The 17119-nt window shown below is 41.0% G+C and overlaps 1 protein-coding gene across 3 annotated transcripts in view; it reads right to left on the reverse strand.

Moving 5' to 3' along the window:
• Positions 1–17119, reverse strand: part of SEC16B (SEC16 homolog B, endoplasmic reticulum export factor) — a 705720-nt gene that overhangs the window by 213811 nt on the left and 474790 nt on the right. For all 3 annotated transcript variants that reach the window (XM_069641151.1, XM_069641150.1, XM_069641152.1), the window contains 2 exons: positions 13552–13663; positions 3623–3728 (listed from right to left, as the gene is read on the reverse strand). In XM_069641151.1, the coding sequence (XP_069497252.1) occupies positions 3623–3728; positions 13552–13663 (218 nt within the window). The remainder of the gene's footprint in view (positions 1–3622; positions 3729–13551; positions 13664–17119) is intronic.

Raw genomic sequence — 17119 nt, forward strand, 5'->3', positions numbered from 1 at the left:
ATGTATCCTATCTCACAGCGTGTGTTACCTGGGTGTGGTGTGTTTCCGGTTCTTCTTATTGTTGGGATAAGTGGGTGTACCAGGGTAAGGTTGGTGATGGATCCCCTGCATTCACATTTGTTGTCTGGTTAGCAGGCGCATGAAAGGGTTCCCCACAGTCCTTTGTTATGGAGGTGCTGTTTGCATGAGAAGTGGGTTTAAACTTGCTATAGCGCGAGCCTCACCCAAATACAGCAGTGGAATGGAGCGCTTTACAGAATGCATCAGAAAAGCACATGATGAGTCCCATCAACCCAGCAGACAGAAAAGTAAAAACAGAAATAAAAGATGCTCCCAAGTACATGAATAACTAAAACTCGCAAGACTGCCAGCTAACCCTTGCTAAGCCCACCCAGCTATACCATCTAAAGAGCTGCAAGAGAAAAAACATCATAGCAAACATGAGCACATTTCCCAAAAAGGAGTGTCTTCAGACTCTTCTTAAACACCATAAAAGGAGGAGACAACCCTAAATCAAGTGGGAGGGTTTTTAAAGAAAGGGACCTAAATAAAACAAGCAACGGCAAAGCCAACAGTTGTGGCTAGACTTGAGTTAGGCATTTGCCAAACACCCATAATGGTACAACCTGGCCATAAGATGGTAGCAGCTGGAAAATGTTCTGAGTGCTAGTACATATCATAGCAATGCATGGAAAATGTCTATTCTAATTCCTATACACAATACAAAACTGTTAGCTTGTCCAGTGCTTGTTGTTAACCTGACATCAGCAAAATGAACAGATGTAAGTATGCATATGCAGCTTACAAATCAAGTGGCTGAAGGCACACTTATTTAAGATAGTTTTATTAGACCAGTAGTACGTTTACAGCTTCAGTTAAGCCATTAACTCTCAGAAAACTGCTCTGGAATAACACTGACAGGCCCTGTACAGCACACAGTTTAATGTTACTGCTTGAAACAGCTAGCTCAACGAGATTATCTAAGAATGCATCTTGGGCAGTGAGGTGCAGGTAGTGGATGGGAATGGCCATGGGTATTAGCCTGGCTATGGGAAGGCAATGGGTTAATAACCAAGTAACACCCATAAGCGGTGTGTCCCTCCTCATATGCCATTTCCTTGCTCTCTGTAATCCAACACAATAGCTTTTCCTCAAAGCTGCCACCTAATAGCTAAAACTAAAAAGCGTGACTGCAGGTCCCCACCCTCCTAAGGGGACCATAAATAACAGTTTCAGGCACTCCTTAGTTGGAATGAGCCCCAGAAACCCGTGGTCTTTCCTTAATTCCAGGAGAGTTGTTGTCTACTCATAAACCAGACGACAGGCCATAAATGCAATACAAGCCGGAAGAGGCAGTCCATACAGGATCTGAAGAATAGAAGGTGCCCTATTACCCCTTCACTGGGTGTAGAACATTCTGTGTTGTGCCAAATGAGAAGGATAGTCTCCTATATCTATAGGGGGAGCTCACTGCACTTATATAGGGAGCAATTTGAAAATGTGTTTAATTTCTTTCCATAATCAGATTTGAACAGTGATCCCTGTGCCCTGTGCCCTCTTTGTAATGTGATCCTGGGTGGGAATTCAGATGGAATATCATTAATTTAATTTCAGAAGCAAGCTTAGAAGTAACGACGAGGGACAAACAGGACGCCTTAGACTTAAGTGTCAGCTGAAAATGAATCGTCCCCAATTAGGGGCTTTGTAGGATTCCTGCGGACCTCTATTTAAGTGACCCTTACAATCGTACATTGCAGTGATGTCACCTGGATGATGAGGACTGTGATATCTCCCACAGTCTTGAATTACTACTGTGTCCCCCTGTTGAGAACATTTTATACAGGCCTGTTTCATAGAAAGTGTTACACAAAGGACCACCCCTGTCATGTATTTTTGAAGGGTTGCTTAACTAGAACTAGTGTTCCTTACAGTCTTCTTATATTGGGGCATGGAGAGATGTGTGAAAGGAGAGCTAAAGATGAGGGCGTACTTGTAGGAGAGCCTTGGAGTTCTGCTTCACTGGGTTGTTGTGTGTCTGTAAGGTGTGCTTGCTATGTCACCTGCAGTCTTGTATTACTGGGATTTTAACTTGATGGAGTGATGTTCGAGATTGTCTGTATGGACCTGTATTACAGAGGTGATGTCTGGGTGGAGAGGTGATTCGGGTGGCTAGAAAGCTGCAATTCAGGGATAGAAATATCAAGTTGTAAGCTACTAGCCAGGTATAAACGTCACTTGCCCGGTCAGGAATGCCAGGACTCCATGTTCACCAGGCACACCACATTTTACTTGCAAAAAGTGAATTATCACTCGCCAGTGAACAATAGTGAGAGCAAATTCCTGTGGTCTGATAACATTATATATTATATTATAGATTATATCACTGCATGATAATTATGTTGTCTGGATAGAGAGCTATTTACAGGCACTTGGGGGGCTTATCCTGCTTTCAACATAATTGTGCAGGGCATCCAATTAAGTTAATTCTCGAAGTATATAGGGCACAAACTAAAACTGCTACTAATTATGGGGCCGCACTGCGGGGTATGGATAGGATTTCAAATATCGAAAATGTTGAGAACTCCTTCTTAAGAAACTACTTGGGCTACCGCAGTCTGCGCCAAGTTATGGTACACATTTGGAATTGGGGTGCCCACACATCGCTGATGAGTGGTTACTGGGCCCTGTCTCGCACTGGTTGGCATTATGGTCAAATCAGAAAGCCACTCTCCGTTGCTCATGTATATTCAGAAATGTATCACAAAATTAAACTGTGTTAGCCTTATTTGCCCTTTAACTTTCTTGATTCCCTGTGCAGTAAGGGCTCACAAGCAAATGTTTAAATCCATTCTTGTGTCTAATAAGGATTCCTCTGCCCTAGGTATTTTTCAAACAGAAGGCACATTGTTTTAACAACGGCAGATGCTATTCAGCCGTACTTGCTCCACAGTGGCAAACTCTTAGACCGCTGGGCTCTGACTCAAGCCCATTTTGACTTTCTATGGCTAGGAGCTCGAACAAAAAGCTGGTCTCACAATGACCAACCTACAGCCTGTTATTGTTGTCAGTGGCCGGTCGAGGACCTTTTACATTTTGTGTTATTTTGTCCACATTATACAGATCTAAGACGGAAAACACTTGTGCCACTTCTCAGGTCTGCTGGCATGACACAGGCTAGGCCTGCCCTATGTTATCTGCTTGCAGCTGCCTCAATGCCAGTGGCTTGGTATCTGAGAAAGGCCTGGCATCGGAGAACAAAACATTTCTCTCACAATTTGCCCAAACTGTGAAAACTTAATGTTCGAATCTGGAGGCCTTTTTGGTGGATATTAATCACAAGACATACATGCACTTTTTTATCCTCTTTTATATGTAATGTTTGTAAGTTTACATCACAGATTTCTTTTTAAATGTAGAATTTAATTTTGTATTGTCTTATGTATTTTTATCCTGTATTTGCTGTTTATGGACAATTTGTATCCGAATAAACTTATTATTGATTGAATTATGTTGTCTGGATAGAGAGCTATTTTGGGGTGCTCTGGTCTTGAATGAGAGCACTGCTCTTTGTATGGGAGCTGTATTGAGTTTCTCTGCTGCAATTCTGCATTATTGGTGTTACCTGGAAAGAAGGGATGGATGTTCCGGCCTGTCTCAGCTGCCGGCAGTACTCCAGGATTTCTGTCCGCTGAATGGCCTCTGTCGTAGCGAAGGCCTTGAAGGTCTTACTGAAAGGTGAAAAGTGATAGAAGGAATGCAAAAAAATTCAAAAGTGAACTCTTTATCCCCCAACACACCTCTCCACCCCCACTATAGCCCCATGACGCATTAAAATATCCTTTAGGAGAGTGCCTACACCTACGTGGTTTTAAATTAATTAAAGTAAATCAGGCAATAAATGATAACTTACATTAGAAAATCCTTCATCAAATAAATCCTAGTTGCTTCAAATTTAAAATGTGACTGTTTGGGCAAGCCCAAAAACAGATGAGTGTGAGCATTTTGCAATGAGATGTGTCATTCTACGAATGAGTCCAACATAATTCAGTGTAGAATTGTGTTTTGTAAATGCAGGATTTTTCAAGCATTAGGCACATTGCTAGTGAATACAGTACTTGATCAAAGGTCACCAGTCAAATCATGAAGCCAACTAAGCAAAGTATTTGAAGTGTACGCTCAACTGCAATAGCTACAAAAACATCCAGCCCTTTGAGGATAGTGTCTCCAGCTTCTGGATCCAGATAAATCCGTCACCTGACGCGCCAAGGCTCTGGAACCTCTCCCCCTCACTTTTACACGAAGGAGTCCAAGACCCTCATCTCTCTGAATTCACTATAATGGCTGAGTAAAATTCAGGAAATTCACAACCATCTAAGAGGCAGAAAGGGGAGGAGATCAACTCTGAAAAGAGAGAAGATGAACTGATGGAGCCTACTGATCAAAGTGACCACAGACTTGCTGACAATAAGGCCTCCCTTGTGGCTTCTGAAGACAGATACAATGAGTTATCCAGGAAGTTTAGCACCATGGGCCACATGGACACATAGCACCAGCAACAGTGGTCAGTGATGACTCCCATAAAATGGCTATCCAGATAAGGGATTTACAGGCTGAAGCTGAAAAACTGCCTCTCAAGTGCTCTGAACAGGCGAACCTCACCAGAAGAAATAACATCTGAGTGGCTGGGTTTCTGGAAAATATTGAGCAGGGTTGCCCCACGGATTTTCTGGAGAGAGCTTTAATTAAACTGCTCAATATGGATCCTAAGATCCCCCTAGAGATTGAAAGGGTACACAGGTCTTTGGGTCCTAAGCCATCACCTAGGCAAAGACCTCGGCACTTCATCATAACATTTTTGAGGTTCCCAGTGCGAGAATTGGTTCTAAGAAAGACAAGAGAGAAAGTTGATTTGTCATGGGGAAGCCACAAAATCATGAACTTTGGAGACCTGAGTCGTGATTTATTGGAAAAAAGAAAGGCTTTTACCATTGCCAAGGAGAAAGCGGGGGGGAAGCACTTAAAATATTACATGATCTACCCAGCAATATTGAGAGTGGTGCTCAATGGCACAGTGCACTCCTTCTCAGATCACAAAGGGGCTGAGGCGTCCCTCACGGATTTGTACCACCAACCTATGGAGGAGGCAACTATTCAAAGAACAGGATTTGCTTCAAAGAAGAAAATATGATATGATTTGGTCCATGTTTTATTTTGCTTTGTTTCTAGTTAACTTTGTTTCAGTTCATGCTTATTTTAATTGTTTTATTAATGTTTATTTGAATATTGATAAAGGTTAGTTTGGTACCGTTGAATCCGTTTTACCATTGCTTTCATTTCAACTGTACGCACGGAATACTGCCGTGGATAGCATTGTTGTAGTTAGAGGAAAGAACCCAGCGCATACTGAAATAATGTGACTAGCATGAATTTTGGAATGCTACTTCCGTGTGCTGTTCTCCGCTACGCTACACTGTCAACAAAGAAGAAAAGGAGAATTGGCGCTTTATTTTGTGGATCCGTGCTACTAGGAAAACATGTGCTCGGTAAGAAAGACAATCGCGAGTTGTGACGTAGAGCTTGGGTCATACACCTCAGAGTTGCTGGAGCTGCTAGAGACGCATTAATGTAACAGCTGATTAATGTTAATACTAAATATATGTGTTATGAATGTGTTACACATCTGCATTGACAAGCAGCTAACGGGATAACAATATAATTTGCACATGTGCCGACTAGCTGAGGGTTACAGACAAATGGTGATTCATGCTGAATAATGGAGTGGCATCAGTGTAGCTGGACCATTCAAGTTTGTGATATTATGAAACTCAAAACATGCTACGATTTCGGTAAATATGTTGGCATGTTCTTAAAGGTCCCCTGATGAAGTGAATACCAGCTTGTTATGTAACGGAGACCCCCTTTTTTTAAGTGCTGGAACTCCTTACACATGTTATTGTGTTCAACTTGTTCTGTTTCATATTGAGGTCCACCTTTTGTGCACATTGTTGTATATTATAAAGGGGCATTAATGGGGGGGATACTCCATTTGTGCATTTTTGTATTTTATTACTGTTATTGTTAGATTGCTATCCTATTGATGATCATTATACAGAAGAATATCATGTCACCTATATTGTGGACTTCTCGTTTCTGCAAAGCATATGTAAAAGTGTTGGAATGTAAGGTTTGTACTGGTTTTTTTTTTTTACAGAGGGCCCAAAACACTGGAGTTAGGTTAGAGTTTGTATGTTGGCACCATTGGGTATACCAGGTCCCTGCGATGCTCATACAGGGCTTGGTTCTTCAGAGATCTGATTTGTTGCGCTGGCCTCTGTGATTTGACGGACCCTTACTAATGTTCATGCCAATCTGTTATGTGATGAGGGGCTTTAAATATATATATACTGATGCATGTTATTTTATGATTACTCGAATGTGGCATGCAACATACATCGAGTTCCATCTGGGGGATGTTATTTCCAACTGAGTGAAATTAGGCAACTCTGACGGAGGGAACAAAACATAGACCTTTAAATGATTGCTTGGATGATCATATGGATGGGTTTTAGTTCTTTTAGATTACGATGGCCTGAAATTCAGTAATAGGGGTTATGTGGTTCAGGGTCTTCTCCCGTGGGGATGCTGATTTAGGATGGATGGCTTCACTAGTTTCAGGAGGAAATGATATATAAGAATAGATATATTAAGGTGAATGTGGATTATCTCCTTGTGGATAACAAGGGTGCTGTGCAATAGATATTTAAAGTATCCTGTTGGTACTTAGAAGATTAAATGGTTATTATATGGACAGAATGAGTGCTAAGTATTGAGGTACCTGTTAATATGCTAATATGTATAGTTCTACAGATAATGATATCAAGGGGTGGAGTGATATGGATTAACAGGTAATGTTTTAGCAAATACTTGTTCTGGGAACTTAATGGTAACTTGACTAGTTTTGGTTGAAGATTATCTTACTTATGTGTTCATTGATATATTATATCAATAATATTATAATATTATATTAGAGTTATAATATTTATAGTTGGACGTAAATTCTTGAATCTAACATTGAGGGATTATGATAATGAGTGTATTTGTAGTAAACATGGCGGCTACAACCTTGGAGGGGTCGGGTTGGAATGTAGGGTGTATGGAGATGATTGGTATTCATTGTCAACTGGAGGATCTCTTCAAGGTTCTATCTTGTTATTGCTTTCTTTTGCTTTGTGTTTAAATGTTATGTCTCGTGTATGTGGTTTGTAGGTCTTATTTAATGTTGTATGTTTATAGTGACAACTCGCGTAGAATTATTTTGCTGACATTTAGGGATTTTGATGTTTTTGCTTGTAAACTGCTAACCTATATCTTTGAGATAGGTGTTATAATGTTTATATGTTAAGAGTGGGGTGGCATTATGACTGTCATCTTGTGAAACTATGCGTTAATGAGTATTTGAAATAGGTTGAGTTGTGAGTGAATGACTTGAGCGTAGTAACGTGGAAGGTTAAGGGATTCAATTGTCCTAGGAAAATAAGAAAAGTGATGGCGAGATTATGGAGGCTTAAGGCTAGTATAGTCCTTTTACAAGAAACGCATTTGGTGGATGAGACTAGACAAAGGCTGACTAACTCTAGATATAATAAAGATTTATCTAATTTTTACTCTAACAGTTCCAGGGGGGTAAGTATTCTATTTAGGAGAGGTTTACGATATAAGATTGCAAAGGTGGTGATGGATGGGGAGGGCCGTATGATTTTTGCAGATGTAATATACAAGGAGAAATTAATCAATTTAGGATGCATCTATGGGCCGTGCATGTCTGGTAAGGGCTTCTTTGATGATATGTCAAACCTTTTGTGTGAATTGCATGGTGAGACAATTGTCTTGGGGGAGATTTGAACTGTATTCACAATTACAAATCAGATAGAATCAGTTTGTGTAGATACACTAATGTGAACACTTGTAAGGAATTTGATTTTTTTCTCGATAGATTTGGCCTGGTTGATATATGGAGGGAGCTACATCCTTCGGAAAAGGAATTTGCATTCTTTTCCCCGGTACATGATTCTTTCTCTAGGCTATACTATATATTGATCACTAAGACGTTAATGGAGAAAACTCTTGATATCAACATTACGAAGAGTGACATTTCAGATCACGCACCAGTTGACCTTTGTTTGCAGATGTATATGAAGGCTCCATCCTTTAGGAACTGGAGATTAAAGACGGGGATATTAGAGGAGAAAGATGTAATAGAGGGTTTACTGTCAAATATGACCCAATTCTATTAGATTAATGAAGGCTCTGCTGGTCAAGGGATTGTATGGGACAGTTTTAAAGCAACGATCAGGGTTCATATGAGAGATTGAACCTCTCGCCTTAGGAAGAAATCCATGAGTGATCTGAGTATGTTGGAGGCAAAATTGTCAAAATTACAACAACAATATGCCCAATTAGGAGAGCTAAGGATAGGTCTGAGATGAATCTTGTTCGAGAAAAACTGGCAAATGCAACCAACTTGATATTTTTCACACAACAAAAGTATTGGGAAACTGCTGATAGGAGTAGACGATTATTGGTGAATAGGTTGAAGGATATGAATGGGAGATCCTTTGTTCATGGAATTGAAGATGAAAATGATCAATTAGTGCAGAAGAATACTGTGCAGGCTTTAAAAATTATTATAAAACTTTATATATGGAAGAAGAATCAGTATCAAGGCAATATTTGGAGAGCCTATTTGAGCACATTGATATTTAAAAACTATCAATGGATGATAATAGGGTGTTCGAAGCAGATATTGAAATTGATGAGGCTTTATTTGCAATTGAGCAACTCCAATTGGGAAAATCTCCAGGTTTAGACTGTTTGCTAGTGGAGTTTTATAAGAAATGTAATACTTTCTTAGCCCCAATATTATGTAAGCGGTTAAACTCATTTTTACAAGGGGAGGGATTGTGTCAATCAATGACTGAGGCCATGATTACATTGATACCAAAAGAAGGGAGATACAGTAAAAAGCGTAAGAATTATAGACCGATATCTCTGTTAAATGTAGATATCAAACTTTTTACCAACATAATGGCAAATAGACTCAGTGGCTGTATTGGGAAAATAATTCATGAATCTCAGGTGGGGTTCATGAAGGATAGATTTGGATATGATAACATTAGGACATTAGTGGGTATAATAAGTCTCCACATTGATGAACCTGTCAATGCCGCTTTGGTCTTTATGGATGCTGAGAAGGCCTTTGACAGAGTAAACTGGGACTTTCTGAAATTTGCAATTGAGAAAATGGGTTTTGGCCATAGATTTATGGTGATGGTTCATTGTTTACAGAGCTCTGCTAAGGCACATGTCTGGGTTAATAATGAGTTGTCGGATGCTAGAGGAATGAGACAGTGCTGTCCTCTATCGCCATTTCTATTCAACATTGCCTTGGAACCATCGGTGACCCTGACACGGAATAAGCAGAGGATATGTGGACTGAAATTTGGGACAAATGAAGTAAAAGTGCTTTCTTACGATGATGATATGGCGGTGGTACTCTCGGATCCTGAAAGGGGCAGCATTGTTCTTAAGGAACTACTTGAAAGGGTGGGTAAGTTTTCAGGTTATAAGATCAACTGGGATAAAACAGAGGTGTTCCCGCTTTTGACGGCTGTAAGGAGGAGGGATTTTGCTGAATGGAATTGTAGGTGGTCTGAGACGCGTGTAAAGTATTTGGGGATCTTCCTTATTAAAGACATACAAAAGATGGTTAAATTTAATGTGACTAAACTGGTAGAAACTCTTAGGAGAGATATTATCAAGTGCTCATGATTGGATTTAGGGATATGGGCAAAGATGAATACGATTAAAAGGTCACTGTTACAAAAATCTTATATATTATGCAATCAATACCCCTTAGCTTCTCAAAGGAATTATTTAAGGAAATTGATCGGGTTTTCCAAGATTTTCTCTGGGGAGACAAAAAGGCTCCTAAAATTCCAAAGTTTTTTTTACAACGAGACACTAAAGATAGGGGTTTTGAATTTCCAAACTTGGAAAATTCACACAGGGGATTAATCTGGAAGAAAACTGTCCTATATGTGACAGCGGGGAAAGAACATGAACCAATCTGGTTGGCAATTGAGAGAGATACCTTGTTACAATTTCAATTGGACAGTATCTTTTCCATGGAAAAACTACCTAAAGGGACTGTTAAATTACCAGCTGTTAAGGTGGCTAAAAACTTGATGTCATGGTGGCTACTTAATTTTAGTGGGAATATGTTTTTAAACCACAAATCGTCTATTTGGCATAACCCTGCGTTGCAACTTGGGAACAAGACTCTGTACTGGGGAAGCTGGATTTCAAGGGGGATCTTATCATTATGGGATTTAATGCGTGACAGACACTTGTTGTCCTTTGAGTAGCTTCAAAGGTTGTTCCATTTAGGTAGGAGAGAACGGAGTACGTTTAGGGAATTAGAATGTCTTTTGACCCGGATTTTCAGGATGTTATATGCACCAATGGAGAAAGAACCAGCAGGATGGACCATATTTTGTTTGTCGCTGCGTAGACTCTCTACATACTTGAAACTCATGCCAGAGAATGGTTCAGTGTTAGAATCATGGAGTAACTTGAAACGGAAATGGGAGTTAAACTTAGGTTGTGTTATCACTGATTAAATCTGAAGACATGGTGGCGGACTGGGCACAGTAGCAAATTGGATCTCAAGTTACGACTTATTCACCAGAACATTTTGGGACGATTGTATTACAAACCTGAGTGCATGTTCACTTTAGGGTTAGTAACAGATGATATATGTAGGGGATGTGGGAAAGAGAAGGGAACGTTACTCCATATGTTGTGGTATTGCCCCAGAGTGCTAGCCTTCTGGTGCGAGGTGTTAGGCTGGATATGACCCTGTCTATTAAATTCCCAAGAGGACCGTCACAGGCCTTAATATTAACAAATAGTGGGCGTTGTTTAACGACTCCTCTGTATGGGTTTTGGATACATAGAATCCTAGTGATAGCAGTGAAACAGATATTGAAAGTGTGGAAGACCAGGAAGAAACCAAAAGTGGAAGATTGGATTAATGACATATTGTTATTATCTGATTTTGAACTGGTCATGTTTCAGAGAAAGGGTAAGGAGGGAGCCTATTGTATCTTATGGAAACCTATTATTGATTTGTATGGTGATGGTACATTGAATGAATAACTCATTAATCTAAGTGGTCAGATAATGACAAAAGTGCTTTATAGTATTTGTTGTCGTTAGTGTGTGTGTGTAAGTGTTTGTTTTATGTATTTCTCTTGTCTAAATGTTTGGAAATATGGACAATTATTTTGTAATGGAATTAATGTTATTAGGATTAGGTATTATTGCCCCAATAAATGTGTACTTAATTCGTTTCTGACTACATTTTGGGGCATGGTTGACATTTAATAGCGGTATATGCTAAAATAAGCAGTTTTTTATTTATATGTCTGTTTTTTATTGTAATATCTAACATATGCTTGTTTGAAAATGATAAAGATGATTTTTTTTTAAAAAGACAAAAACTGAAAAACGTACCTTTGGGATCTCTTATGCTTCATTATGAGTTCATTTTCTATGTTGAGGACAATGACTTCACCAACAGGGAAAAGGAATTTCAGAAGATCTGTGCTTCTTGAGAGATCCCGCAGTTGAGTTTGGTTGTTCTTTTTTGTGTTGTGTCAAAAGACCCCTTACCAATCACATATGGTTTTGATGGTGATAACGGTTGTGCTGCCGGCTGCACGGTACCCACCAACAGAAAGGGGCCAGACAGCACATGCCAGGCAGCAGTCAGGCTGCTCAGAATGCAGGCTTGTACCAATAAATACAGCCTGTATTTGGAACGTCCTGATTGCCCAGTGCCCCCCACCAGGGTGCTGTGGAGGAAAAATGCAAATATATGCAGATCAATTTTTAAATAATGTTGATGAAACATGTAAATGTATGTGAATGTAAATGTGAGTGTAAAGAGCGTGCTTATTCAAGAAAGACTAGGCCTTCCTATTTAACACCATGCCTAATGTAGCAGAGGAAATTAATACATTTTGAAATGTGTGTCTGTAGGTAGGATGGGGAAGAGAAACCTGCCAATTAACAATGTATTTACTCACAAGATTGTATTCTGTTATCCTTGCAATTATTTAGAAATGTGCTAACACTGCCAAAAATATATTAAATCGCATAGATAAAGTTGCTTCAAGCAAATGCTGTTAGAGGAGCAAAAGGATTAATTGTATTAGAGGTACACATCTGCATAGGTTATCTCCTGAAGACTGGAAAATGACCTTTGATGTCTGCATTTGGCTGGCTCTACAGAGTTAGCCATTGTGCTAATTGGGGAAGAATTAAAGGCTGCAGAGTGAGGACATGACATCTTTCACTTAGTCTATGGAAGTCAATGTACCGAAAAAGTATAAAGACCAGTCGATAAAGGAGCAGGATAACACTGTCTTTAATTGCATGGGTATTGTATGTTCTTCTTGTCTGTGTTCAGCCCGCAGTGCTGCTATTAAAGATTTGATGAGCCAACCTCATTTGAGATTTGAGTACCTCGTCTATTTTCTGAGACAGTGTTAATGAGGTGATATCATCCTGGGCGACAAGCCAACACTCTTCGTAACCACCCTCAGCGTGAGATACAAGAGTGCTTATCAAGGGTGGCAGTGCTAGTACTGGCAGATACTCCTTGAACCCGGGGTTATATCACCATTTGCTCCTGCACAAACCACAGACAGGTACTAATGGTGCATATGAAAAAGAAATGAAAGAAACATATCTGTGGGTTGGCTAAAGCCATGTTATATTTCTGTAGCCCATTTACCATGTTGATGGCCATGATGTCATCATCAAGCAAAAGGGTCTTGGGAAGATCTACACACCTGAAGCAATCCCACAGTTAAGTCTGTTTTTTCTTTTTTGTATGGTGTCGAAAATCCCTTAGGATCAGCGTGTGATCTTCTGCAGTTTTAAAGGGTGTGCTGCCAGCAACGTGGGGTCCAGCAACAGAAAGGAGGGCAAGTGGTAGAACTCCAGAAGCACTCAGTCTGCTCAGAATAGGGGCTTGTACCAATTAATACAGTCCACCTTCCAAGCATCCCAATGTGCCAGTGCCCTTTGCCAGGTTGCTAATGTACTTTGGTTATTGTAGCTGCTTAAAACATACCATAAGTCCTAATGAACACCCTGCAAATCAGAGGATGCACAACAGAAGCCCTTTAATATCTATAGCTATAGTAGGGTGAGCTCAGGAAAAGTGCACGACTCAGTGCCAATTTAAATATGACACAGAAGTGGTAGAGAAGCGGAAAAGTTGCATCAGCATCAATAGTAAATCTAAGCCTTAAAATCCATTCACAATAAACTGTTGAGGGGAAAAAACACAAACACATGTTGCTTTAAAATCTAACTCTAAATGTATTTTGGAAGTTTTGCTTTCCTCAGAAATACATGAAGATTGTCTTTATTTTGGATTGTATGTAAATTAAATTGGACACTTAGCTTGATATGACTCACCTGTGACTACTTCCCAACAACACCAGGGGATTCTTTTTCATGATGTAGAAACCAAAGGGGACGTTTGCTATCAGATAGCAGCAATGTGAAGCATCCAGGAATCCCTTCATAGCTGGTAAAAAAACACAAGACAACACGGGTTATAGACAATCTCATTGTAACAGTGTGCACACGCTCTACACGTTAATCAAGCTTGGACGAGCCTAGAATGGCGTGGATACGTTTTCTGAAGCAGAGAGTGTGGTGGCAGGAGAGCATGTGATGAGAAGAAAATCCAATTAGTTACAAAAAAACCAAGATGGCCACCACAGAAATGTGCATAGCGGGCACACGGGGAAGAAAAGTCCCCTTTTAAAGTAAATCAAACGTGGGTAACTGGACCGTGGAGCAGTTTGGTGGGATAGCCAGAGCTGCGACTTCAGTGTAGGGGTCAGTGGCTGCAGCAGGGAGCAAGGTTAAAAAAGATAAGGCAGGTTGGAGTGGGTAGGTGTAAGGGTAGAAAGCAAAGCAAGGCACATGCTGGAAGAACCACAAACAGATGGTCAAATTTCTGGGAATTTCGAAGAACTGACAGTACTTATTTCCTGCATTCCAAAGATCCTGATTGGTTGAGACGTATAATTGGCTGGTTGCAAATAGATTCAATTCCCTGAATCTTTGGGTGCAGGTAAAAGAACCAATCATGACAGAGGTATATTTCACCCATGTGAAATCCTCAGATTTAAAGCCGCATCACGAGTTGGGCGGTATCCCAGCTGTAAATCTGTCAGGATACAGCCCCATTTATTTTGAGTCCATGGGACTCTATGGGGCATTTTCAGCACAATTACGGTGGCATTAACTGCACTGAGGTAATTGCACTGAAAATGGGCAGAAAGTTGGAGCATTCACCTCCAGCACAAAGCTGGAGGTGAAATGCTCGAAGTTTGCCCAAATCTCAGGATTGGTCAGAGCGGTGATGTGGCGGTAATAGGGTTACCACTGCATTTTTACCACTCCGCCCAACCCTTGATGAGGCCCAATATATGCCATGCTATGAATGTAGCTTTTATGCCCTGGCTCAGGGGCAGGTATGGCATTTAACGGCCTGGCAGCCCAAGCTTTGGTAGGGCCGAGCTCAGCTTGGGCCTCAGGTCGGGCTTCAGTTCGGGCTGCGGGCCTTCTTTAAATGCCATTTCCATCAACCAAACCAGGGCGTGAAAGCTATTTGCACCCCGGGAGCGGATGGTTTTCACTTTTCTTTTTTTCCCCAACGGGAGTTCAGCTCTGTATAAGCACATCTCCTGTCAGAGAAACAAAATGGAAAACAAGATCCAAAATGGGCACCGTCATCGGAAAAGGGACATAATTCCTTTTCTATCTTCATGGTGGCCATTTTAATTGACTTTGTTTTCACCTTGGGTGGTGAATGCACAATTGCGCCTGGGAAAAGCAGATTGTGATTGGTCGATCTGCTTTTCCCGGTTGCAAATGTTTGAAAGATACGTAATGGAACATGGTGTTGGAATAAAGAAGCTGGGGAAGGAATGCAATTGTGTGGTTGGCTGTGTTGATAATTTATCTCACCTCTGCGTTCATTATTAGAATGGTCTTTAGGAGAAAAAGTAATGACGAGTTCTTAATTAAATAGCTTTTGGCAAAATATTGTAATATTTCTTTTTAAAGAGTTTTAGAATGTGCAAAATTTGAAGAGTGGAAATACTGCCTGGTTTAATGTTGATGTATTTTTATAATGTTTTTATTTGTATGTAAAAAATGTAAATAGGTATTTTTTAGGTTAAGTTGGATGAATTTGGATATGCACTGTATTTAATGGTGGACGCAGAATAAAGTGTCATATCTCTCTAAAGAGGGTGCTAATGGGTTTACCATTTCTCTGCACATTGGGCCTCATTACAAGTTTGGTGGTAGCCTTGCCGGTAAAACCGCAGGCTGCCACCAAACTTGCATGTTTGTCCAGCGCCCAGGAATGGGCAATTACTGGGTCATTACGCCCTTTCCGGACACGGTAATCGCCCATTCCTGGGCGCCGGAAAATATTCTTCCCCATTCCCATTCGAGCCCCATAGGGCTCAATGGGAATGGGGAAGCCGGATGCACCGGCACCATTCACGAATGGTGCCGGTGCATCCGACATACTGTGCTCGCGGGTGCCAGTCTGACTGCCAGGTCAGACCTGGCGGGCACACAGGCACCTGCGAGCACAACTCGTAGCTTGCCGGTCCAGTAGTAACGGCGGTGGTAGCTAACCGGCGCCGTCACTACCAGACCAGCAAACTTGCAATGAGGCCCATTTCCTTATTTTCTCGGCACTTGTGTTATGTTGTCTATCATTGCAGTGTAGGTCCTCCAAGCGAGAGAGCTTGCAGGGTACATTTCTGCAGCACCAATTGGTAACAAAGAACAGGATGTTCCCAACAATGCCCATAAAACATCCAGAGTAGGCAAGGTACAGCTCTTTGGGGTAGCAGAGGTGGCTCGCCCATATGGTCCCACAACTCATGATGACCAAAAGATCATCACTCCCATCTCACTGGCCAAAGCGATAGTCAAGTGGATTACGCTCTCAAACGATGTGTAATCATTTATTAAAAATAAAGTGTTTAGCGAAGAATCACTTTACAAACGGCATACGGACGACAGCAGGAGTTCCTTTGCTGGGTGCTTCCCACAGTCACGGTAGAGTAGTTAAAACATTAAAGTGCATGGTGGTGCCAAAGGAGGTACAACATGTAAATGGGAACAGCACAAGACATTCTTTCAATACATCTTCGGTAAATTCAGTTTTCGCAGTACCTCACAGATAATCCCTGCACTCTGTCTGCTTCCGTTCTGGAACAACCCCAAGAAGGCGTATCATCTATGAGGGCGACCTTTCCTATGAAGCATAACCCTCCCCGTTTACCAACACAGGCAGGTTCGTTGCAAAAATACCACCAGGTACAAACTGCCGGCTGCAAAGAAAGTTATTTTACTGGTAAAATCCCAATAGTAGTGTATATACCCGTAAACTGGAAACAACACTAACCTGTGAAGTGCTTGGCTATGGACTGGATCTCTCTAAGGGCGTTGCCTGGTGGAAAAAAAGCTCCGTCCTGTTCTGTGCAATGCAGAATAAAGGAGAAGTGTAGAAAATGAAGGGACAATGATACACTATCTACTCTGTGGTAAAGAGCCTACCTGGTATTTTGGATGTACAAATCCGAAATGAAGGACAGCATGGAGAAGAGTGGGGAAGAAGAATGGAATACCCTAGGCATGGAAGGGAAGGAATGTTAGTAAGGTTAGAGGGACCTACCCCCGGGCGAAACAAGGACACTCTAAAAATGGCAAAAGTGCACCATAAGTAGCATAGCGTCGAAAAGTCCAGTGCAGTGCTAATTCCCAAAGGCAGGGTCAACTTCACCACAGGTCCAAAAAGGAAGATCAGGCAAACAGGTAGTTAAGGAAGAAATCTGGTCAATAAAGCAAAGAGTAATCTAAGAGGCAATCCGAGTGACAGGCAGAAGGTTCAGGAGCCAGTCGTCACGTAGCAAAAGCACACTGTAATCCAATTGGGAACTAAAAA

The sequence above is a fragment of the Ambystoma mexicanum genome, chromosome 1q (assembly GCF_040938575.1).
Source record: "Ambystoma mexicanum isolate Mex_15411 chromosome 1q, UKY_AmexF1_1, whole genome shotgun sequence".
Classification (NCBI taxonomy): Eukaryota; Metazoa; Chordata; class Amphibia; order Caudata; family Ambystomatidae; genus Ambystoma; species Ambystoma mexicanum.